General features: G+C 52.8%; 1 protein-coding gene across 5 annotated transcripts in view; it reads left to right on the forward strand.

Annotated features, from left to right (window-relative positions):
* Positions 1 to 25423, forward strand: part of LOC122388069 (serine/arginine repetitive matrix protein 2-like) — a 119858-nt gene that overhangs the window by 47121 nt on the left and 47314 nt on the right. For 4 of the 5 annotated variants that reach the window (XR_006257727.1, XM_043378848.1, XM_043378850.1 and 1 more), the window contains exons 3-12: positions 4378 to 4469; positions 5354 to 5557; positions 6221 to 6381; positions 9536 to 9593; positions 10371 to 10515; positions 13567 to 13693; positions 15477 to 15567; positions 17564 to 17654; positions 21346 to 21458; positions 22184 to 25254. Coding sequence is in view for 4 of the 5 variants with exons in the window: in XM_043378848.1 (XP_043234783.1) it covers positions 4378 to 4469; positions 5354 to 5557; positions 6221 to 6381; positions 9536 to 9593; positions 10371 to 10515; positions 13567 to 13693; positions 15477 to 15567; positions 17564 to 17654; positions 21346 to 21458; positions 22184 to 25254 (4153 nt within the window). In the remaining variant the exon portion in view is untranslated. Of the gene's footprint in view, positions 1 to 1363; positions 1515 to 4377; positions 4470 to 5353; positions 5558 to 6220; positions 6382 to 9535; positions 9594 to 10370; positions 10516 to 13566; positions 13694 to 15476; positions 15568 to 17563; positions 17655 to 21345; positions 21459 to 22183; positions 25255 to 25423 lie in introns of those variants that run through there. The other variant, XM_043378849.1, reaches the window with a different exon arrangement.

Here is a 25423-nt window from a genome sequence, read left to right on the forward strand (position 1 = left end):
CACTAAGCTCAGCACCTGTCCCAGACCGTCAACAGTTCTCAGAGCCCGTCTTGTGAGCTCTCTGTATCCATATAGCCGTAAGCTACTGTGCCTGGTTACGGATCCAATCCGTACGGACCCAACCCGTCGGTGGCGGCACGGGAGAAGGTGCGGGCTCGGTACGGGAGAAGGTGCGCGCCCGGCGGGTGCGATCGATGACGGCTTCTGGCCTGCACCCCTCTCCTCCCTCCCCTCCCCTGCTCTCCGCGCGGCCAGGTGAGGGGGGTGAGGGAGGGAGGGAGGTGGGGAGGAGTGGGTGGCACGTTTGGCACGCGAACGTTACCTCTCGACTGCGCCACTTCGCGCCGGCCGTGCAAGACGATAGCGCCTGCACTGGGGACGGCCATCCAGCCAGACTTCTCATTAGCGACTTAAGGGGGTGGTGGTAGGTTGCCGCAGATGCTTGTATGAAATACCTAATTGAAGGCATCAAAGCGTGTTTTGAGTGGAGATCACATGGAGCGTTGTCCTGTCTCTGTTTCAGTTTTGAGTTGACACAGGTGGCAGGTGTTCTAACCCAGTTGCCTTACATTTCGACTAGTCAGAAAACTGCTAAATGCCGCTCAACGAACAGTGCCTTAGAACAGCCCATTGTGTGCTAAGTATGCCATGAATGAGTAGAGCCTCATGTGTTGTCACGGCAGGTTTGTGCTTTTTCGACCTCTATACATTTCGATCGCCACTAGCTGCCTACTTATATAGCGGTCTTTTCTTTTGAATGTCGACTTCAGTTATATTTATGGTCATTGGCATAAAGTTGTGAATGACGATGTTTCAGATAAATTAGTCACATTTAACATCTCTTTTAATGTTTGTGAACAACTTAACCTGTTTGAATTCTGTAAGAAGGAGTTCGTTCTTCATTGCAATATTTAAGCATGCCTATACGTATTTTATTTATAAGGTTCTAAGGTTCTTCACAGTTCGCGACATTTTATAGTCCAACTTTGGCAGACGCTACAGCTTTCATGCGAATCCTGCACACTTCTAACACCCTAGCCCACCACTCCTCCATCATGTGGTGCTGCGTGACATGATATCCCCACCACCTCTGGGCGATTTTCTTTGATCTGATGTGGTGACAGATGATCTGACCGACACCTGCCTGAGACGGGCGCTCGTCGTCTCCCCGTCACCGGAGCCGGCGCGCTCGGGTATCGTCGGCTCGCCGAGAGTGCGGCGTTTGTTGGCGCCGTGTATCGCCACACACCCGCGTCTATTCCTGGTCCTGTCGGCGGCCGTGGCCGGCCGTAGGCACGGCGCAGGCGTGTCGCCGCCGCCGTGGCCGCGCCGTCGGCCCGTCGCTCCAGTCGAGCGGGCGGCCGTCGGCAGACGGGCGGACGGGGACGGGGTGGGTGGTGCAAACAGGAGCGGGCGAGGACCGGCCGGTGCCCGGGGCTGTGTGGCAGTGACAGTGACAGTGGCGAGGTGTGAGTGTCACTGAAGGAGCGTCTGACAGCGCAGCCTCATTGCAGGTGATTACTGGGGACCAGCGCAGGTGATGTGCTGAGCTGAGGTGTGCCAGGTTGTTCGTCTGTGCTCAGTGGGGAGAGAAGGGACGTCGGTCGTCGGCACGGACTACCTGCGCGCTGCGGATGTCTCCCGGTCGGACACTGTTGCAGTCTAGGTCAACTCTCAAGGTCACATGAGATTGATTTCGCGGAAAGTGCGGCATGAATAGATATGACCATCTATGAAACGGTCCTTTACAATGCTCATGCAACAAAAATCAATGACTAAGACTATACTCATGTTTTAGGTAATGGTGCATAGCGGGACAGTGTTCAATCCTCAATAAAAGCTTTCAGCTAAATGATAGTAATGAGAATATCTGAATGAAACATGATAATTGTTGATGTTTATGAAAAAAAAACATTAATAATTGTTGATGACGATGTATTATGGATTCAGGAGGGTAGTGCTTTCTACAAGCATTACAGTGGCAAATTTGAGGAATTGACCGCATTTACGACGAAACATTAGCTTTTGGAATGGAGACGAGAGCAGAGCCTCACGTAGCCGCCAGGATCAATATTCCATGATGACCGACTCAAATGCCTGGCTGATGCATTCGAATTCTCAGATAGCCCACCCCTGACGTAGCAGCATGACAATTCCTTCCCGAGGCCCGGTCGAATAGCTGCTGATATGTCTGATGATGCATCAGCGGTCCACAGTCGCGACTCGGAGACGGCTCGCGTTTCTTCAGTCCGGATGGATTATCCATTTGGAGCCAACTACTGCGAAATGTGTTTGCACTGAGTTGCCTAATAGAAAACGCATAAAATCGGAAGAAGGAAATGGCAAAAACTACTTATGTGCCGCATTCACTTTAAATATAAACAAAAAATATGTTGTGCATCACTGCTTTGAGGCTTTGACGCGATGGATGTGTGGCAGAAAATCAATTCTTATTTATGTTTTCAGTAGAAATTCGTAAAAAACTTTTAAAGTCGCCGTCATTGTGTAAAATTCGTTACCTACATCATTAACCCAATTCCATTGTCACTTTTTGACATGACATTCCATTGACACTCTTTCTTCATTCTTTCCTTCCTTCTTCCATTATCATCACTTCTTATCAAATCAATTAGCTAATGGATCAGCAAAATCACACTATCGCAAATCAGCAGTACGACACATGATGTTTGAAACAGTCGAGCTGCGATTCGAGACAGGTAAACACAACTATTTCGCTGACCGGTCGGTGATAAAACCCGGAGAAGATTTTTTTTATCTCCTGAAATCCTTTTAAGAAGATGTGCCGCCATTGACTGGCGCGCGCTGGTCGGTCGCTGCCGCGCCGGCGGCGTCGACACGCCTGGCTGCGTTTGTGATACACAGGGTGCCATAAATTCATCGCCGACCGGGGGTGTCGGAGCCTGCCGCGGCTTTTGGCCCAACTGAATCGCATCCGATTTCTCAGCCCGAGGTATTGAGCGATAAAGTTGTGTTTAGAGACGTATGTTGCTCTGTTTTAACAGCTGGAGCCTGTATCTTTAGGGAATATCGTCAGGTACAAAGATGTAAAAAGAAAATATCAATGGGAACTTAGCTATTCAGTTGGCAGATGGAATGGAAGACAAGACCGGATCTCAAAAGGAAGCACATTTACTATAATCTCCCCCGTCACTCATTGAACCATACGTGCTTTCAGTAACAGAAGAAAAGGTTTGACTTCATCACTGAAATGCTATTCTTTTTTAAGCCAGAGGACAGGCTCCCTCGGTTTCGCTCGTCGTTCACCTAACTAGCCCTGTATTGCTGCGCCACGTCCAATCTTGATCGCCGGGCTTTGTAGTGGAGACTGAAAGAGCCGCAGAAGGGGTTCTGGGACGGTAAACAAACAGCCGCAGAAGGGTTTCGGGGACGGTAGACAAACACTGGACCCGGCCAGCCGCAGTGTGGTTCGCGGGAACAATTTCTCCGCTCGTGGGATGTTGATCTGGGCGGCTCCTTGCAGCGGTAAACACACTCTGAGTGGCTGAGGAGCCGTCGATGGAACGATGGGTCGCAGAATCGAACGTTTATGCAGCCTTACCGCGTATCTTTCCCGTATTGCTCGTCTTTGTTAAACAAGCATTTAGCAAGGTGGACGGGGAGTACAAATCAGTCATCATATTTTTTATAAAGCACGGTGGCTTGTGGAACAACAATTTTTGTTCACTTAAAAAGATGGCAATCCGACTTATTTTACATACAAAATTATAGCCAACTGTTTAAACACAGTTCATCCAATATGATGCACCATGCCTCGCTACGGTCGGTTGTGGTACCTCTGTGTGATCACATTTTCGGCGTACCATTCAGCGCACACCGGAGACGTGGGCGGCCCGGCGAAATGTTGTGTTTGGTGGCGCTCCAGCTGGCTCCAGATTCCTGTCGGTTTTTATCACATCCGAGTGACGACACGACCGGCGCGTGGTGCGGCCATTGGCAGTAAACTGAGCTGCTAAATGTGCAGCCGAGCGCTAGTGTTTATACACACCGTGCACCAGACGAAAACGCGTATAGCTTCACAGGTGCGGCGTTCCACGCAAACAGTTTGGCATTTTCCAACGTGTTGATCATTTTCCCAAGTTCATCATCAAACAATGTCGCATCTTGGCTGTAGCATCAGAAGTCTTTTCCTTTTGCATACCTATGTGCAAGTTATCCAGGGTGTCGTAGCATGAAATAAGACCTTTGCCGGATAAATTACTTTTATGCTTTCTGCGATTAGACCAATACTGGTGAGGTGCCTCTGCCTACCATCCTCCCCTGACTCTGCACTGCTGACCAACATCTGACCCGACGTCCGCCCTGACCTGGCCTGACCTGTTGCTTTATTCTGCGCAGGTGGTGTGGTGCCCACCACCCGGCGAGCGCCCAGTCGGGAGAGCTACCTGCAGGCGTCCCGCTCGGACGACCATCTGGATGCCTCCTGCCAGGTAAGCTGAGCAATTCTGGCGCTGTTCCCGATACCCGCAAGTACATAGATGGAGAGGCATGCTAGGGCTGTGGAGACAGTATAACTATCTTTATGCATATGGGGGTAGCTTGTTGAACTTGGTACTTCTGCCGCTGATTGATTATTAGTTCTGAAAAGGAGGCTCCTGAAAATTGTACCTAAACACTCGGCCGGTCATAGTTGGACACTTATTGCCATCCTGTGGTAATACATGTTGTGGCATTGTCAGCGAACTTTAACGACTTTTCTCACTTCATAAAAGCTCGTTATGCTAAATGAGCGTTTTCTATTGCTAAGTGGTGGCCCCATTATTCGTTTCGTTTATTCCTTACGCCATGCCTCCTGTCTGGAGCGTTGCTCTCAATTTTAATTGCTGGTGATAAAAAATTGAGGCAATTTCTTATCCTTAGACAAAAGTTCAAGTAAAATAGCAACAACGAAACATTTCCAGCTTCCTTTGTTTGCCTATACCTGCAAAGGAAACCGCGCTGGTGAACTTTGTTTGCTTGCCGAGTGTCTGTTTCTGAGTGTCCCGGCGCCCCTCTCTTCACAGCCTGTCCATGCTTTTGAGTCTCGGCGTCCCCTGCAGTGTGTCCGTGAGTTTCCTTGCTTCGTCCTGGCAGTCTGCGACGTCTGCGAGTGTGTCGGCCGGACCCAGTGGCGGATCCAGGGGGGCAAAATGGGCATTTGCCCCCCAAACGGCATAATTTTAACATTACGCCTATGGACGAGGCATGGAAAGAATTAATAAATTGTTATGGTTCCCCCCCAAAAAAACTCTGAGCTGGATTCGCCTCTGGCCGGATCTCCGAACTGCCTGTCCGCGAATCTGAGTGTTCCGCCGGCTCTGCCGCTGTCCGACAGGTGGACATTTCGCACGAGGTGATCTCGTACGACTCTGACACGGAGATGGGCCGCCGGCGGACAGAGCTGACGCGCAACAAGCGCGGCACGCCCGTCTACTCCAAGGAGGACATCCGCGAACAGTACTGCATCAACGAGAAGGAGGTGCACGTGCTGGAGCGGCTCACCTCGCGCTCCATCCTCAACTGCTTCTCCGAGCGAAATGTGAGTGGGCTGCTCCGCTTCCACGTGCTTGCTGTGATAAGGGAAGGTGATATGGCTGAACTCATCCCGTTTATTTAGATTCAGGTTTGCACATGACACCCAACTATCAACATGCACAGCATCATGTAAGTACTGGAGGTGTATGATCGGGACCGAACCTGGCATCCAGCCACGACTCCCGGCCCTCCGCCCTGCGCAGTCCGAGACTCAGAGGCTGAAGGCCTGGCCGTCGCAGTGTGTGGTGCGGTACAGCCTACCAGTCAGGCGATACATACTAGCGACATCTAGGAGCAGAGTTATAAGCAAAGGTCTCGCGTAAGGTCTTCTTATGTCAGTGCTTGCTTAGTAAGTGCAGAGCAGAAAAACTGCCTGGGGTGGGGGGGGGGGGGGGGGGGCGTCAACCATCCCCCATGTGCGGGCGAGGGTAAACACATGTCCAGGAGCCAGGAAGCTACACCATCTCAGAAGTTCATGACTCTAGGGCGTTGTATTCTGGGAGACTGGCATGTGCTATGACCGGTCAACCAGTAGGAAGACAGTACCATTAGAACAGAATGTCCAAATTTTGTCGCATAACTTTCTACTAGCCTCACGCATTACATCATTTAGTTGACAGCAGTATGCAGTTCTTCCTCATTCCAAACTAATATGCCGTCCCCCCAGCCGAGCCCCTGCAAGAAGCAGAACCTGCTGACCTCCTGCTACAAACGAAAACGAAAGTCCGACTGCCCGGAGGACTCGGCCCGTCCCCTGCCGCGGCCGCAGCGTACCTGGCAGGGCTCCGAGCGAGACTACGACGACGACTTCTTCCGACGGCGGCCCAGGCAAGTGGAAGAGGGAGAGAGGGAGAGGGAGAGGGAGAGGCAGAGGCAGAGGCAGAGGGAGAGGGAGAGGGAGAGGGAGAGGGAGAGGGAGAGGGAGAAAGTGAAAGAGAAAGAGAAAGAGAAAGAGAAAGAGAGAGAGAGAGAAAGAGAGAGAAAGAGAGAGAGGGATGGAGGGAGAGAGGGAGAGAGGGAGAGAGGGAGAGAGAGAAAGAGAAAGAGAAAGAGAAAGAGAAAGAGAAAGAGAAAGAGAAAGAGAAAGAGAAAGAGAAAGAGAAAGAGAGAGAGAGAGAGAGAGAGAGAGAGAGAGAGAGAGAGAGAGAGAGAGAGAGAGAGAGAGAGAGAGAGAGAGAGAGAGAGAGAGAGAGAGAGAGAGAGAGAGAGACGAATAGGCTATAAGCCAACATCCACCATGCTGGTTGGATAAATGTGGGCCGTGGTCCCCTGGTAGCCATCAGTTCTGCGCCGTGAAATATGATTGCTGGTATCATTATCCTAAATGCGTGTTCTTGCGATACCGTTAGTGGTCATTACCAGAAATATACGATATTGCGTTGCCATTTTTGGGTTAGGCCGCATATTTATGACGCTTATGGTGCGTCATTCCCTAGCTGCTACCAGACTCGGTAATGATGTGTCATCTTCGTAAGCTTGTCACTCACCGAAGTGGCTTCCTTCACAGCCTGGTGCGCAAATGACATCTGGCACATGCCAACATTTAGACGGATTGCTCAGAGTTTTACACATTGGCTGCAGTCGCCAGTCGACAACCTTCAAATTGAAGGTGATGGCATGATTGAAATCCTGGACTGGAGTGTCCTGTGCGCTTGAGGTCCGCGTAACGAAAGTGAAAAGGAATGAGAAGATCGATGCTTCCCTCAATGGCCATGTGGTTAGCTGCTTATCTTCAATCGCTGGCCTGCCAGCGATGCCTTAATGACGTTACAGCGTTCCGCCATCGCGCATTTGCGATGCATTAGACCCACTCTGCATTTTTGCGCCATTAGCGGCTCCCCGTTGGCGTTGATATGGTGGAGCAGCCAGCGGAAGGATGTTGCCGGAGCAGTCAGAAACAACTTTGGCGCTAAACTATTTGGAAATCCTAGATGGATTTAGTACGAGGCTGTGATGATAGCGGACTAGGTGCTAATGATAGCGGACGAACCCGTCACACAACTTGTCCCGCTACAGCTCTGCCACGTCTTGCCTCGTCACGTCTCGTCATACGATTCTTCAGCCTGGCAGTGCTCAAAGCCGCACCGCACCATTGTGTGAAGATTCCGTGACAATTATTAGTGATGTTGAGGATGATGCGGTAGTGAAAAGGCCGGGGTCCGTGCGACATCATAGATCTATGCATAGATATAGGCTTAGCAGTGTTTTTTTTTTTTTACAAAAAAGCATTGCATTACCTACTCCTTGGAAAATATACCCCAGGTCTTCACGGCTAAATTCGGTAAACATAATTTTGACTGAATCATTCAGCGCATCCCTTTCTGGTGCATTCAAGCTCGCTTGTTTGGGCGCTGGGTGCCGGGCTCTATTCAGGCCAGTCTCATAGTGTGACGCCATAAGATTCACACGGCTCATCTATCAGGGCCGTGTCGGGGCGGCGCGGAGCCGTCAGCCGACACTGCTCCGGTCGTCAGACTGCGGACGGGTGGCTTGGACTGGGGCGGGACCGCGGCGCGGCCGCACGGTCCTCCGCCAGGCATAGTTTGACGCCGAGGCATCACCGAGCATCGGCCGGTGCCACTCTGCAGACGGTATTGATCCTGGCTGGTGTGGGTGTCACTGTAAACGATACAGGGATGCAGGGATCAGGCTGCTGAGTCAAGGTCATGTCGAGAGGCGCCTGTCTCTGCTAGGGCGCGCTGGTGGCGTGATAACGGTCAGCAGATGGAGATGAGATGTTTCTGTTATTACTTTATTGGTTGGGATCATTATTTATTTCCCTGACCGGATAGCAACGAACGATATTGCCAATAAGCGGGCGTTGCACGTCAATTATGTAACGATCCAGACACCAACGTCATGAGCGAAGAATCCCTTTAAAGACTTGGAAAAAGGTGGTAAGGCTTCTCACTTCGAAAGCGTCCTTCGGTCTCCATTAGAATAATTCTGAATCTCTTCACTGTTTGTTTGATTCCAGTAGAATGTAGATATTTAGCGGGGATATTTTTCGTGATGTTGAAGGTAATTGAAGGTCGTCTCAGTATTATGTCGAAGACACCTCGATGCAAGGGAAGTTAATTGAACCAATAACCACCTCCTTATAAAACTCCCGCCCAGCCATCGAACGAAGCCGTGCGGTGTTGGATTGGAAGTGGGTGCGGGTGTTCCGACCGGTCGCGACTGAATGGGGTGGTGACGGCGGCGGCCCCAGTTGGCACCGGCCGTCCGGGATTACAGAGCGTCTGATGACTGTCGGTCGACGCCGCCCAGTGCCGGCGCTGGGCTGGCAGCCGCCGGCGCGGCGCGCTACATGGACGAGCCGACACCGCTGGCACGACCGGGGACGGGGACACCCCGCGGCTGCACCCTCCCACCGCGTCAGCCGCGCAGAGACTGATGAGAGTCCGCCGCAGCCAGCTGAGTCGCCCGACGGCCTCTGTCCAGCCATCAGACTACGCCGGCTCCCGACGCTGGAAAACTTGGCCAAGCTGCTACCCGTCGTACCTAATCCCCCATATCAACCATCCGTGAATTCCAGCACTTGATTCATTCCTGACATCCAGCGCTTTTTTTAGTTCTTGTCTGCAGATTCCTATTTTGTCCAATGGATTGATTACAGCTCCAAAGATTTGATTGCGGCATATCCCCGACTACATATTAGTTTCCCCTAACGCTTAGGGTAGAGGGCAGGGTCAATGCAACAAGCTTCGCTTAGCGGGGACTCGGTCCTTGTGAACCCTTCCATTTAAATGGTTCGGACTAAAGTTATAAAAAAAAATCCGTTTCTGACCAATAACCTCTGTCAGAAACCACCAACAATGGCCGGTTCCTGAGCTGCAGCAGCCGCTACACATCTCTGGGTCAGCAGTCCCAACCCAGACCCTCATCTCACTGAGCTAGCAGCCTGTTTCTGTCCCCCTCCCCCTGCCTGACCGCCCCATCTGACCGACTGTGACGGACTGTCCCCCCTCCTCTGCTGCAGGGTGTTCTGCTACACAGACCCGAAGCGCTACACATGGACGGAAGGAGACGTGGCGAGGGTGAGTGATCACCCTGCGAATCCCTTCTGCTGCTTAGCCACAATTGTCTAACTTGGAGATAGAGAGATCAGTTCTCGACTTTGTAGCACAATCGTCATTTGTCGGCCGCGTCCCACATAAACGCGACCGACTCTGCAGATGTGGCCATCTATTACGTAGACACCGTCCTCAGAGTGTTCGGCCGAAAGTTTGCCAACGACTTTCTGATGTTCATCTGACTTTGAGTAACTTCCTGACCGCATGACGCCCATCGGGCGCAATGTCGAGGCCATTTAGCTGGCGGTCGCGGCCTCAGAGCGAGCCGCCGATGCTCGTAAGATGGAACGGCTGGGGTGAGACGGGAAGGGGCTGGTGGAGGGGGCGGGGGCTGACGGAAGCGATCAGAGCTGGACGGGTCTCGACAGATGGGTATCATCAGTCGGTCGTCAGGGAGGAGCCTGATCTGGCCAAAGCGTCGGAAACGGAGCCGGTTTAAATACAGATACCATTCAGGTTACCAAATTTAGTTGAGGCATCAATGCGTGTTTATTTTTAATGATATGATTATCGGTATGGTGTTGGTATAAAACAAAAATAAGTGTGTAATCTGCATGGTTTGTGATATTTATATTTTATATATTGGCTAGCTTAGCTATAACAATACTAATCTGAAGGGAAGCAAATGGTTATCTAACTATAGGAGGTGGCTATACGTCTAATAAAAAGCGAGTAGCTCTGTATCCATTTGGCCCTGTATTACCGCCTGTGATCCCTGTGACGTGTGTTTGTGTATTCCAGGGGCGACTGCGGCCCCACTCGCCCCCCGAGTCCGGCTGGCCTCCATCCGCCGCCGGCGGGCCCCTGGCCGCCCGAGACGGCATGCTCACCGGTCCGGGAGTGCCACGACACGCCGACGGACGCAGGCGAAACGGCAGCGCAGAGGGTCAGTTTGGAGAGGGGTGGGTGAAGGGACACACAGACGGTCGACGCCCCTCCCCGAGTGACGGCGAGAACGGCTATTTATCAGTATTCATCTACTCGGCAGTCCGTGCAGTTTGATTCCCTGGGGTTGTTGACTGTTGAGCCAGCTTGCGTGTGAGGAGTATGCGAGATTGGTGATTTAGTATTCAGCTTGAGCGTGCACATTTGAAATCATTTCGGGCGTGCGACAGTAGCCGGAGCCCGTTTTTTTTAGCGTCACTGTTTTTCTAGCGCTTGGTGTTTCTCCGTCTTTGGTCGTGCGGTCATCCTACCTGACGAAGCTGTGATGTTGACGTCGCCTCTCGCTGCTCTCGACTGTAATGGCCCTCAGCAACCGTCGCTACCCACGTGAAGGGGATCGTTTCTACCTGTGGGACAGTACAAGACACACACTATACAGAAGCATTCCATTTTTGTGGAACGATGTAATTAGCTCAGGGTGTGAGGCAGGCATTCAGCTTCGAGTTACAGGATCGTTTAGTGCTGCCTCTCTACTCCACATGGTACTTTCTTATAGAAGATGTATTGAGCTGTTGCTGAGAGCGCTGAATAGCTCTGTTAATTGACGTAATAAACTAACAATCTCTAGGGCCATTAACAGTCATTTGAAGTGAATCCATTAAATTAGCTCGGACAGGTCAGAACTCAGAGGTGCTTGTATATTCCCAGAAAATTAGACGGGAATAGCAAATTTACGATAGCAAAAGAGACACGTACGGTCTTTGAGATGAAACAAATTTATATTTGAGGTTGATGAGTTAAATGTTTTGTTTTTTAATCGCGTAACATTATAATCGACATTGCCCCTAGTTAATTCGCCTTTCCATCTCACTTCATCTCTGCAGTCCAAATGAGTCCCCAGCCTGTTCGCACCCGTTTTCGTAGATATCGTTTCTCGACTCCTCTTATGGGTTCAGCCTTCTCCGATATCGTTGCCGCGGCGACAGGAACTGTCGATTATCGGCACCCCGTATCGGCACCCGAGTGAGTTATCCCGGCCAATACCATCGACCGGCAGCGGCGTCCAGAGCCGGACTCAAAGTGTCCGGCTCTGGACGCCTGTCGGGACTCAAAGTGAGCGTCGAACGCACCGTAGCCACCGTGCACAGCTGGTTTAGTGAAAACAGTTTAAAAATTAACCCTAACAAAACCGACCTCGTACTAATTAAGTCAACTAAGCGGCAGTCATCCTCCGAGTTTTCTGTGCAATTCGGCGATGTTTCGATTAGACCTTCCCCGGCGGTGAAAGTGTTGGGGATGGATGTTGACGGAGGATTAACGTTTGAGAAGCATGTTTCTAGTATAGTTAGACGGTGTTATGCCACTCTTGGTGGACTATCAAAAATGGCTGGCAAATTGCCAGAACCTGTGAAGAAAATGATTGTTGAATCACTTATTTTTCCGCATCTCAGTTATTGCTCTTCTGTGTGGGCCGGCTGCAATGCTACCCAACGGCATCGCTTACAAAAAGTGTTGAACCATTGTGCACAGGTGGTGAAGGGGGCAAAACGGCGAGACCATGTAACGCCGTTATTGGCTGAGCTAAAATGGACGTCACTTGACAACCTTGTAGCCGAGCGCGACGTTTCCCAGATGCACTATTTGCTAAATAACGAACAGGCGCCCGGCAGCCTGACCGCGTGCATTGTACACCGCAGTGATGTAGCCACTAGGGACACCAGAGCCTCTCTGGCTGGTCTTCTGCAGATTCCCAGGCCGCGCAGTGAGCATACACGAAGGTCCTTCTTTTATCGTTCGCCCGCTCTGTGGAACCGGGCGCCGGCTGAAGTGAGAGAGGCGCGCTCTGCGACGGCGTGTCGCAGAAGGGCGAGGAAATGGCTCGCCATGTCCTCGCCATAGCGGATAGCCGAGTAGGACACCGGACATCGGATTTTACCAATCTTTTAGTGTATCTATGTCTTTTTATCGCATGTTTACATCTTAACCTGTATTGTGTGTATGTACTATTTGACTCTTGTTCTGAAAAGCCATGAATGTGGATGAACATATGAATACATGATGATGATGATGACGGAAGGGGAGGCACCAGAGGCCGGGCCGCGCTCTACACTGACCTTTGGGGGCTCTGGGCTGGCTGATGCTGGCTGTCATGGGGTGCTCTTGCTTCTTGGCTGGCCAGCGCTAGTTATTGGGGCTCTGGGCCGTTCTGAGCTGGCCGAGGGTGACCATTTGGGTGCTGCAGGTCGACCGGTGCTGTGTGATGCTATTCGCACTGCGCACTGGCCGTGAGATGCAAGTCGCGCTATTTCCACGGGCACCATTCGTTGATATCTTTGCTAAATGTGGACTTATTTCTGTCATTTTTTATGCAGGTGATGGAGAAATGCAGACTGAAGAAAATTTGAGTGCAGATTCCATCTCTTTCCGTTGGTTATAGCTGGTGAAGCTTTAGCCCTCATCGCGGGACTCATTTGCCTCACAGTATTAGTTGACAGTCTGAGCCATTAGCATTAGTGTAAGCGGATAACAAGTTGCAACTTCAGAAAGGCGTCCGAGTCCTGTAATTCTACTAAGCTGTTCTGAAGTTGTTGAGCCATGCACTACACACGCGCCCAAAGGTTTCCTAAAATGGCTCCTATAAACAATGAACGAAGTCACCAGGCCCTGCGATAGACAAAGACTTCAGCGAAGGCAAACAACTCTGCCTGTTCTTTGATGGCTTTTGTAGGCCGCCGGAGTTCGGGCTACTCTCCGCGGCGCACCGGGTAGCGGCGCTGCGCAGAACTGTGGTGGGCTGCGTCCCTGACCTGCGGCCTGTCCCTGACCTGTGAGCGTCCCTGATCGGCGGACGGTCCCGGGCTCAGGGTCGTCCACCGGGCTGCTGTTTTCACTTGCATTGTTTCTCTTGTAAGTACGAATAAATATTAACCTTTAACCGAAGACGGCATGAGAGCACTGAGCTTATTCGCTCAATATTTGGTATTACACATTGTGAAACCTCTGGCTTAGTGTGGGTGAATCCGTGCGTGACCCGACCGCTGTTTGTTTGCAGACCGGCTGGTTCTCACCCAGCCGAGCAGCCCCGACCTGAGCTCTGCCCGGTGGAGACACGCCAGCCACGACCAGGGTCTGGATGATCGGCATCAAAAGCACGTCAGCTTTGAACAGCACATCTTCAGGTCAGTACTCAGAAGCGGCCCAGAGATCAAACGGCGCCGGAACGACGATGGGATCGTTGCTTAACAAACGATACACGCGCTGTTCGATACGAAGATGACTTAAATATGTATGGTAAAAGTGATTTAGGTAAATGGTAATGAACAGTAAAAACTGCTAAAAATCGATGTCTGATGCTGGTAAAACGATGTGGTATATTATCTTTGGCCACATACTTTTTATTACGATCTTTATAATGCTCAAGATCAATTTAAAGTCAAGACTAATGGAACAGCAGTAAATAATGGCCATGAGAGATAAGCAGCTGCGTGGTCCACCACTGAGCGCAGCTGCCGACCCAGAGATAGACCAGCCGCCGGCCGGAGCGGGAGACCCGCAGAGGAGGAGACAGCCGCGTCATCAGGCCGCGCGCCGGTGGCCTGGTGACGTCAGGCCAGCCGTGTTCCGCTAATGGCCGGAGGGGAGTGGGGAACGGTGTCGGCGGTATCGGAGGCAGCGCGCCGCGAGTGGCCCACCGTGTTGTGGGTATCGGGCGCCGCATAGCGTCGGTATCGATATATGCGGTGTTGTTGGTTGGCATCGGCTGCGGTGTTGTTCCCATATCGTGTGGTATCGGTGTTGAGATGCGCACGATCTTTACAGTACCGGGAGTGGAGCCGTTGGTATCGAAACATACGCGTGCATCAAAAACAGCGGCCAAATGATGCAACCGATAGAAGTATCACGAGATCAAACCGCCACAGGCGGTTTTCAGAAATGCGCGCTGGCGCCGGCATGCCTTAGATGCCAGCGAGGCTAATCTTCTCTGTCTTTTTTATCATATCACTATCACCGTCACAGCTTTTCCTCGCTTTGCTCACTACGAGGCGTTACTGAGAATCATCGTCAGTACATTTCTCAGACATCGATACTGAGGGATGGCGCCGCCTCAAACGTCTTCATGACGTCGCAGAGGACCTCACTGCGCGGCAATAGTGCTCTATTCGTCCGCCGGCGGCGGCAGAGGCTGTTGCTGACTGTGCCACGGGCGCTGAGGGGACCTATTGGTACGCGGCGGACGTGTGCTGCCAGGCACTGCTCAATAAATGTCATATGTTGTTGGCGCGCCGGGAGCAGTCAGCCGGCGGGCCCTGGAGCGGCCGCGGTGCAGGTAATAACGGAACATGGCCGCCGCCCCCCGGGGGAGTCCTCTCGGTGCTCGGCGCACTTTTATGGGAAATGTTAGCAGCGCTGCCGCCGCCACTTAAACGGCTATCGTTTGCGGAAAGCTTCATTTGATATTCATGGTTTTAATATGAGGTTGGCGTAGATGAGTCTCATATTTGGACCGTATTTGGCGTGGTATTCACAGAGTTTGTTAGTCAGTAAATGCGTTTACTTCTTCTTCCTTAGCGATACTTATATATTGTCAATTAGCGTCAATATAATCAATAGCGTATGTCTGTGCTGCCATTAAGTGCAGCCTCCGGTCCTCCTCGAGTGTGATTCTCTTGGTTTGCATATTTGATAATGTGCGGTTCGCGCTGGGAAGCTAACTGCGTGCTAGGATGATATTTTTGTCTGCCGGTATTATGCCTGAAACAGACTTTCCGCAGTCAGGAAATCGCATGCGAGAACCTATTCAAATACATGGAAGCACGCTCGCATCAATCGCACGCACCTCCCGGATGCGATTCGGATGCGGGAAGAATTATAATGTATTTGAATAGGCTCTCGCATGCGATTTCCTGAACGCGGAGTCTGTTTCAGCCTTTAGACTAAGAGTGTTTTTCTGTTGGTTCTCAGGTCCCAGACAATGTCGAGTATAGACGACACGGTGAATGGAGGCCATCCGTCCCAGGTCTCGCTTCCGGGACGGACTCTCAACAGGAGCCAGGTGAGACCCAGAGGCGGGCGAACATGCCGACTCAGCTTCAGTGTCTGAAGGCATTACACTACACAGCCATCTTGTTATCGAAATATGCACAGCTGACAAGGTCCACTTTCATGCATAGTTCAATGCATCGCTTAGCATTACATTACTACTTTACCAAATTATATTATGCCTACTGCATAGTCGCATAGGAGTTGTGGAGGAACCCGCGCACTTAACTCGCACTGCGTTCAAGCAGATGAATATCTTGATCATTTGGGGAGTTCTACGAAAAACAGCATGAGATAAAATACTTAATTGAATGCCTTTGGTAACCTCTATCCCTTTTTTCCTCTCTCTCTCTCCCTCTCTCTCTCTCTCTCTCACTCTCTCTCTCTCCGTCTTCCTAACTCTTGCGTTATCTTCCAACCCTAATGCCCCAATCCAATCAGCCCCGTGTAGTCGCGCCTGGTCCGGTACTATGCGGGAAATGACCGAGCTCCGGTCCGGCCCTGACTGCTTCTGAGAGCCGGGGACATCGGACATGTCATCTGTCTTGGCACCAGGCTCCATTACACCTGTCGCAGGGGCGCGGACACATGTCACCGCAGCCCGATACCAGATAATGGACATGGACGCGGACACACGGCTCAGGCACTGACGCGCGGGCATGGAAGCCGGACACAGATGCGGAGCAAGCTTAACGAAATAGCAGGTGGATTATATGGCCTTAGCGACATCGAAATGATTTGCGTCAGTCCTACAAAATCAGATGGTCATTAATTGACTTCCATGTAGCTGGGGTTTAATGACTTCGGAGTTAAAACCCAGAGTCATTTATTGTGTTTGAAGTCCTGCTGGTGCAGCGCGCTCTGTTCCGATCCTCCACCCGACCCGAGTCCTCCGTCCGCCGCTGCATCACCGGTGACGCCCAGCGTCTGACACGGACAGCGGCGGACAGTGTCGCGGCCGGCGGAGGCCATCAGCGTGTCCTGGGGCGGTGAAAGGTCACCGGTCAGCGGCCGGCTGACGGGCCCGGGCCCATCCCATCAGCCCTGACGACAGGCAGCCGCGCGCCGGGCCTGCATTGCCGCACCGCCGGCACCAGGGCGCAGCTGAGACCGGGAATTGACCCTGCAGGTCTACGGAGAACAGAGCAGGGGCGAGTGGCGAGCTGGCTGCAGATGGCCCTACTCGTCCTTCCCAGCCGTAGGGCAAGGGCTTTAGCGGCTTTCAAAGATATGAGCCAATTATCACACACATAAGCAATAATCATACTACCACGAATGGCGCCTTAGATCAATAGGATGTTAGATGTTGCGCTTCAAAACCATCCCAAGCTCGTGCTCCGACTTCCATGCATTGACTTTGGCGATGGTATTTTGAATGTTTCACATGCTTCTGAAACTATTTTCACTTTGCAGTTAGCGTATTATTTTAAATCACGTTTTCTCGAACAGGTGCGCTTTCACACGCGGAATTTAATGCGGTAGCGCAAGTTCGCGCTGGGAAGCATCAGACGTTCTCATGCTATAAATACCTTGGCTATTTTTGCAGCGTTTGAAGAGATCAAAATAGTAACACACATAGCTGAGAATACAAGAACTGCACCGTGTTCCACCTTTTTCCAGGATGTTTCAAATATGTATTATGTACTCCAGTGAAACTGTTCGCAAAGAACTAGCTATATGCGCATGCATGGAAATAATACTTGCATGTACATGCATGTACATTCCTCTGCTATAAATATCTTGCGACGTTTTGGAGCTAGGATCACAAATTAACTACACTGTCGCAAGGTAACTATTATAGTTAGTAATCCTTTCAAATGTCATAACACTACAGACGTCCCTGTAATCTGTGATGTTATTTCGTCCAACTATTTTCACGTTACGATAGGCCTACATATTTTATATTCCGACACATGCCATCGTGAACCGGCCGAGTTTCTGCTTCAATTGTCCGTCTGCACTGCCGCATATTGGCTCTATCACCCCAGTCTGTGTTCCCCTGGTTCCAGGAGCGGCTGCTGGACGGGCGGCGAACACCCGATTACATGGAGGAGAGTTGCAATCTGTTCGGGCCCTTCCTGACCAAGGCGCTGCTGCAGGGTAAGTGTGCACGTCGCCGGCGATAGATCGGCCAGTCTCGGAGGCGGCCAATTGGCTCCCGTCTCCGGTAATAGGGGAGACGTGCTACGCCGGACCTCGGCCACTCCTTGTCCCGGGGAAGGCCTGCACGACTGCCGCGGAGGCTGAGCCGTGCAGAACTGACTGGTCCAGCGGCTGCCTGCGCTCTCACGGTCTCATCTGACGACTGTCTGCGGCGCCAAAAACTAATGCCGGGGTCAGATATCGAAAGACAGTTAACTCGATACAACTTTCAGGAACAGAACAGAATGACATTCTGTCAAGTTTCGGCAATAAATTATCAAATACATCGGGCTAGGTTTACTCGTATTTCCTTAACTTTTACATAACTACATTTAGAGATGCTGGAGCATAAGCACTAGATTGTTTCTCCGCTTATTGGATGAACGATTCCTTGCATTTCTAGTTAACATTTAACGATGCGTTTTTATCGTGATTTTTTTTTTGTTTCTTATTCGGCGGGTTGTTGTGCCTGATTTCGGTCACGGCGGACACAGTGCAAATGGCCTCGTTAGTCGTTATGCTTGTGAGCGAGAACCTTATGGACAGACCAATAGCGTGGCTTTCTGACCTTGCAATTGGGTAGAATACCATGGTGAAATTGATACAACAAAACATTAAGATCACTATTCTATAACCCTACCGAATCTTGCAACTGGTGCTGAGAGAGGTGTAGTGGATAGGTGCCATTTGAGTCGGGCCGCCGCAAAGCGATTGCCACTTGTAGGCCGTCCTCACACTAATGCATCCTCAGGCTGCCAGAGAAAGCTGTCCCCGATTCGTATACGATCAATCAGCTGAGCTCTACTCATTTGGAAGGTTGAGTGGATTTAATCAAAACACAGTCTCTCCTTTGTTTGCTTCAAATCGCCCTTATTCGGGAAACACTTAGCACTGTTTTAATTTGATCAGTTCAGCGAAACGTCACATGTCTATTCGAATCACGCAGAAAGCGCTGAAGTGCTAATGGAAGCGCTTAAAAGTCATTTGATATTCAAGGAGTCATTTGGTATTTGATGGGTCATTATAATAAATCTTTGACATCTGGAAATCCTTTTCTGCTTCGTTCGCAAGCGCGTAACAGTAGCCTATGCTTAATTTTTATCATGCAATTTCACAATGCATGTGTCATGTGGTGCAATTACGGAAACCAAGAAGCAAAAAAAGATTATTAACATATCAGTCATAACAGAACGCAAAAAACGAAGCCCTGTCTTTCAGACTAATTGGCTGGAAGATAACTTGCCTGGAAGCACATCCCTAATCCCTGCTCCTGTCCTTGTTCGTTCCACTCCCTCGCGATGTCGGCCGCTGTAGTGTCTCCCCATGGTGCTCTGTTTTTCGTCCGTGGTATTTTACATTCTCTCTTTCTCCAGTCCAAATTCCAATAGCGCAACAAAAGAGAATAAGCTGTATCCTTCATCAGTTAGAGAGACCATCCACTATCGACTGAATTCGTGAAGTCCGGGTGATTGGCAGCAGCGGCAGGGAGATGGCAGTCTGGGACAAACATCGCGTAAAAACAGAAAACCCACAGGAAGTTGATGGATGAGATTGGCCAAAATTGATTTTAGCTCCCTCTGCTCTTCTACATAACTGTAACGATTAATAACTGATTAGGCTTCAAGTTGCATGCGTAGGTTTTTCTGACGCCGCAGTCAAAGATAAACAATCCGATGCCAAAGAAGACTTATTTGGCATCCTCTTTGATTTGAATCGTAATCTAAAACTGAATATATGTCAAATTCAAAAATCGGTTATTTCCAATTTGAAATGACGGCAATTATTGCATGGAACACAAATGTTTCACCTTGCTTTGAAAGGAATAATCCAGAATACCTTTCACTGAATAATGCCCCCCCCTCCCGCTCTTCATCTGCGGTAGTGATTTTGTTTTAATTCTTATGGTTCTCCTGACGGCGCAAAGTTGGCACAAGAAACTTCATTCGCACTTTCCAACTGTTATCATTCGAAGGCATCCACATGAAATGATGTTTTTCGTACTCCAGCGTAGATGGGTAGCCATACGGCTTCCACGGTTGACAGTGATGACATCCGTCATCTTTTGCAAACTCGTTAAAGATTTTGGGCTGTACGGGGACTCGAACCCCGGGCCTTTGGATAAAAAGGCCCGGGGTTCGAGTCCCCATCTACGCTGGAGTACGAAAAACATCATCTCACGCTCTCAGTCCCAGCGGATAAAAATTACACCTAAGAAGCATCCACATGAAGTAAATATTTATCCTAGAGTTCGAACTCGATAGTTGAAGAGAATGGAAAGCAAAACAATGGAAGGAATTCGCCCGGTTCCTCTGACTTGGCCAAAGCAGTGGTGCATCAGCTGTCCAGCAGTGGTGCAGTCGAAGTGTGAGTCGCAGCTGGCCGTGGCTGGAGTGGCGCCGTGCCGAGCATTGGCGGGGTTCGGCACAGTCCAGCCTTTGGTTCGGCCGAGATTGAGTTTCGGGTTTGTTCTTAGGAGCCTGTGCGAGAATCTGAGCTCACTGAGCCGGTGTAGATAAGCTGAAGGAAACTCTGCTCAGGTTTGAAAAGTTTTCCTCAAAAAGGTTCCTGCTGAAACGAAAATACGTGTTTACAAAAACAATGCATCTGATCCTCAGCCGGCCGTCGTTTCAGTTCGCTCGTCTCAGCCAGTGCCTGTATAGGGCGACTAGCCCGTCAAACACAGGAGTATTGCGGTACAGCCTACCGCTCAGGCTGTAAGGCCCGCTGCCCATTTGGCGATGGCCTGCACTGTCCAGTGTCTACTGTTCAGTGCATGCATAATCGCTGTCGGCACGATATTTGCACTATGCTGATTTTTTTTTCAAGGATTGGAATATCGCGATGAAGGAAATTGAGCCAATAGTAGGTTCACACATTTTTTTGTGGAGTTGTTTTTTATTTTAGGAATTCGCAATAGGTAGTGTGCTTGGGATGCCCTATACACCGTCGTGTTTTATACCCTAAGCCGTCAGGATAACTTCAGTCAGACAGTTTTGGTCTTGAAATCTATCAAGGCTAAGTCTATGAAACTAAACTTCTCGCCGGAAGCAAACAAGCTTTGCTGGTTCAAAGTCGTTAAAATTCCGCAAGGGTTACACTAGAGCGAAGGAAGTTCAAGTATTGATTAGATTTAGAAGATTAAGTATTTATCGAAAAGAATAAAGGGCAACGGTGTGGACAATTGCGTGCGAACTGTTTCTCAATTGACCACTTTCTCCCAGCTAACAAGCCGCTCGATTGACGTGGAGTGGCTCTTTACGTTGAACTGCCAATCAGATATGGCTGCCGAGCTATTTCTGTATAGACTCCACCCGCCACCGAGCAAGTCGCCGCCCGACGTCAAAAGCGATGGAAAGTTCTAATACCTATTTCATTCCGAGAGCTAGCGCGTTATGGAGGAATGTTACAAAACAGATGCCGATGGAAGAGAGCGGTGATATATATTGTCTAACTTTAGACAAAATACCTACATGCAGAGCGTTGTAATTTTATTTTTGTGTCAATTCTTTGTTTCGTTGGAGGTAGGTAAGTCATTGGAGTAAGTCTGCGGATTTAAGAATAACGGTTTTCATTAGTCGGGTCAATTGTGACTTGTGAGGTCGGCACTGTTATTGATACTCACGCTCTTTGCCTCTCTGAAATTTCACAGAGAAGATGAAGCGGTCCTCCATGCGAACCCAGTCGACACAGACAGATCTGAACTCCACGGCCGAGCCCGCGCCGCCCTCCTATCTCTCGCTGTCGCCGAGAACCGTGCACAAGGTAAGGTAAGGTCTGAGGACAGACAGCAAGGTAAAATAACATGTAGGTACTCTTACACAAGCTGTTGGCGTGGCACCCTGACCCAAATCAATAACTGAAGATCTCAACTGAATATCAACATCGACTTATCTTTTATCTATCACACATGACACGTTCGCAGAGGGATACTTTCCCAGGGCTAGATCACATATTTTTAGACACTCAGCAAACTGATAAACCACTGGCTCTCAGATGAGCTGTCCGTCTAGGTGGACGAGAGGATGAGTTGATAGGCTCGTAGTCCGGCCACATCACGTTCGGAGCTCGCTAAAGGATCGGGCCCGGCCTACTAAAACATGAGATCGATAGGAATCGGCTCGGACAGCCGGCTGAGCACCGGTGTGATGTGCCGATATGTACTATCCCAGCTAGGGACAGACCCGAGGAAGATACAGATGTTTCTCTGGGTGGGCTGGACAAGAAGTTACGTTTGCAGTAAAAAAGACGATGAGATTCCACGACAAACAAATGCTTGTTTATGCTGTGGCGCTGCAATAAGTAAGCCAAATGTACCACATCTCGGTATCTGGTCTAGTCGACTGATCCTTTCCCATCGATCGTTGTTTTCCTGACCTTGATAGGTCAGCCATGATCGAGACTAGACACGCTGTTATGTAAAACAGCCTAGTGTTACGTCTGTGTCGTCTTCCCCACGCGTGCTGACGCTGCTGTGTTGTGTTCGGCAGAGACTGCGCTCGCAGGAGGCGCCGCCGCCGCCGCGGGCCCGCTCGCACCGGCCGCTGACCAAGAGCCACTCGGAGGTGGGCGAGCGGCCGGGGCCGGCGCTGCGGCGCCGCAGCCCGCCGCCGGCCGAGCTGAGCCGAGCCGTCTCCTCGCCGATCACGACCCCCGACTCGCCGCGGAGTCCGCCGCCGCCGCTGCCGCTCTCGCTGCCACCGCCGCCGTCGCCGCCGGCCCAGGACCGCTCGCCGACCACTCAGGAGATCATCATCGACTACAAGCCGTGCGAGCGGCCGTTCCCGCTGCAGAAGACGCTCTCCGAGGGTGAGATGCTGTCGGAGCGGCGAGGTAAAGAGCGGACGGCGGCGGCCGATGTTGATCTCGCGCGCGGGGGCGCCCCTCGCCAGTCGGTCATTGACAAACTGACCGTGTCCGAGTCTGATCTGCTGGAGCCGAGTGGCGGTCGGCTGTGGGCGCACGAGCAGATGCAGCGCTCCGCCGCCGAGCTGCCGCCGCCCCCGCCGCCACGAGACTATGATGACGATGAGTTTCACGAGAATCTCATTGAAAACCTGCTGTGCGAGGCAGTACCGCAGGCGGAGCCCATGTCAAGCGACAGCGAGGCGGGCGAGGTGGGTCACGAACCCGGCTCACCGCCGCGCTCTACTCTAACCCTGACCCGCGACAGCCTCAGTGAGTCGCAGGAGACGGTGCTGCACGTGGCCGGTGATACTCCGCTGCCGCTGCCCTCGGACTCTGAGGCGAGCACGCCGGCCGCGCTGGTACCGCCCCCTCCCCCGCCCCCGCCCCCGCCCGAGCCGGAGTCGGGCTCCGACTGCGACTCGCCGGCGGGCGGCGGCACGGGAGGCACCGACAACGGCGCGCGCTCTTCGGCCTCTGGCTCTGTGCCCTCCCTGGCGCGCGAGGAAGCGCTGGTGCTCAAACAGCTGGACGCCATCAGTACGGAGCTGGACCACCGTCTGGCCTCGCCCGAGGAGCTGAGCCGACTCAGCCCGCCGCCGCCGCCCCCGCCGCCGCCCCCGCTGGAAGGCTGGAAAGACGCCAGTCCAGCTCCTAGTCAGGTCTCTTCTGTCAGTGAGGGTGACGAAGATAGAAAGTTGGATAAGTTTATGCGTACGCTCAATGACGGTTTCGAGAGTGATGTGACGATCACGGCCGAGAAGCGATCGAAAAGGTCGCCGCTGGGCCGGTCGGCGGCGCCCAGTGGCTCCTCATCGGCCGAGAGCAGTCAGCGGCGGCCGTCAGCCTCTCAGAGCGGCGGCACTGTGACGGGTGACGCCGCCGCCGACGGCATCCGACCGCCGTCGCGGGTCGAGTCGCTCTCCTCGGCGTCGTCGATTGTCGGCTCGGAGGCCAGCTGGCGCCGAGGCGAGGCCTCCGACGGCAGCGGAGTGTCGGACTCGACCCGCAGACAGCCGTCCGTAAAACGGTACTCGCGCTACTTTGAGGAGGACGCCGCCGGCCAGCTGGTCGAGGTCGACACTCCCGGATCGCTCGCCTCGTCCTCCCCCGACAAGCGTGCCGGAGGTAGTGAGCATCGGGCTAATAGCTTGACGCGCCGTCAGCTCTCCAAGCAGTTCAGTGTGGACGAGCCGGAGCGTGCGGGCCGCGCGCTGAGTCTTCAGCTGAGCTCCGGTGGCCGCTCTCGGCGGAGGGGAGAGGACTCCACGGCCGGGAGCAGGAGGGACGCGCCCTCCGACCTCCAGGAGGAGACCGGGGAGAGTGCCGCCGATGACGTCAGCTCCCGCGCCGAGCGCAGTAAGACGGATGAGCGCTGGACCAAGCGCGGCGTGGGGGTCACCAGTGGAATGGTGCGCAGTCCGGCCATGCACGACGGCTTCCGCGCGGCCGACTGGAGCATAGTGCGCACCCCACAGACTCCCGACAAGCCCCGACCAGGTGTGGAGGCGGCCGCAGAGCAGAACGGTGCCACCGAAACGCCTCGTAAACGTGAGAAGAAGCACAAAAAGCGCTCCAAAGAGCGCACCGTGAACGGATCTCGGGAGGACTCGGGCAGCCGGAGTCGGGAGCGCACCAGCAGCCGGCGTCACACCAAGCACCGCTCACCGAAGCGGCGCTCCACGGCCTCGGAGCCGTGCGCGCCGGCTCCGGCCGCTCCGGAGACGACGGTGTCGGCCCGGCCACCGGCCAGCTCCAGTACCGACCTGCGGCCGGAGGCCGGCGGCGGGCTGGCGGCCGAGTCGGTACGCTCGGTCGGCCGTGCGGTCAGTCCTGGCAGTGACAGCGTGTTCGCGGCCGACTGCTCGCCCGAGAGGACCGGAGCGCTGCGCACCGCGCGGCTGGACGCCGTCTCGCGCTGTCCGTCCGAGCGTGCCCAGTGCGCCAGCTGCGGCGAGCGGCTGCGGACGCCAGAGGCGGACCGGTCGCGGAGCGCCTCCGGTGGTGACGGTCGGCCGGCCCCGTCAGGTGAGCAGGACGCCCAGACAGAACGGCCGGCGGCGGAGGCGGGGTCAGGGACCCGGAAAGACGCCAGTGTCAGAACCAGTGAGATCAAACAGGCGGGACAGGCAACGGAGGTGAATGGTGCTGTGGTTAGACCAAGTGAAGCGGTGGGTACGGAACCGCTGGCCGTGACGGCGGATCAGAAACAGGCCACTGCACCTGTCCAGGACGGCCTGGCGGAAAGCTCAACCGCAGAGCACAGTGCCAAACATAGGAAACGCGAGAAGCGCCGTCAGGCGTCCACATCGGAGCAGCCTCCGGCTAACAACCGGACAGAGACCGCGACTGAAGTGTCGCCATTGCCTGCGACTGAGGTGGCAGCATCAGGGGCTGCCGGCGGCACTGCGCCCCAGGAGCCGGCCGCTGGAGGCAAACAGCCCTCCCAGCCGCTATCTAAGCTGTCGGCCGTAGACGCGTCCACCTCTGTGAGGCAGCAGCCGCGCGGCTCGAGCCGGCGGCGCCGCTCGGGCCGGCCGGACCGCGGCGCCTCGGAGGAGCGGGTACTGGAGCCGCCGCCGAGGCCGACCGCCGACAGCTGCAGGGCCCGCTCGGAGGAGCGCTGTGGGGACGACTGGAGGCAGCTGCAGCCCAGGTGAGCGGCCGAGTACTTACCGGGACTACCAACCATTCGCCTGATTAAATTACTTACGTGGGAGTGACCCTCTGGATCGATAACACGCTGCTGTAACTCGAAATGTTGAGCGTAAAGCCGGTCGTTTCAATTTTTCATGGCCAGATGCTGCCCTTATGCATTGGTTTTT

Source organism: Amphibalanus amphitrite, unplaced genomic scaffold (assembly GCF_019059575.1).
Source record: "Amphibalanus amphitrite isolate SeventyFive unplaced genomic scaffold, NRLGWU_Aamphi_draft 000307F_arrow, whole genome shotgun sequence".
Taxonomy (NCBI): Eukaryota; Metazoa; Arthropoda; class Thecostraca; order Balanomorpha; family Balanidae; genus Amphibalanus; species Amphibalanus amphitrite.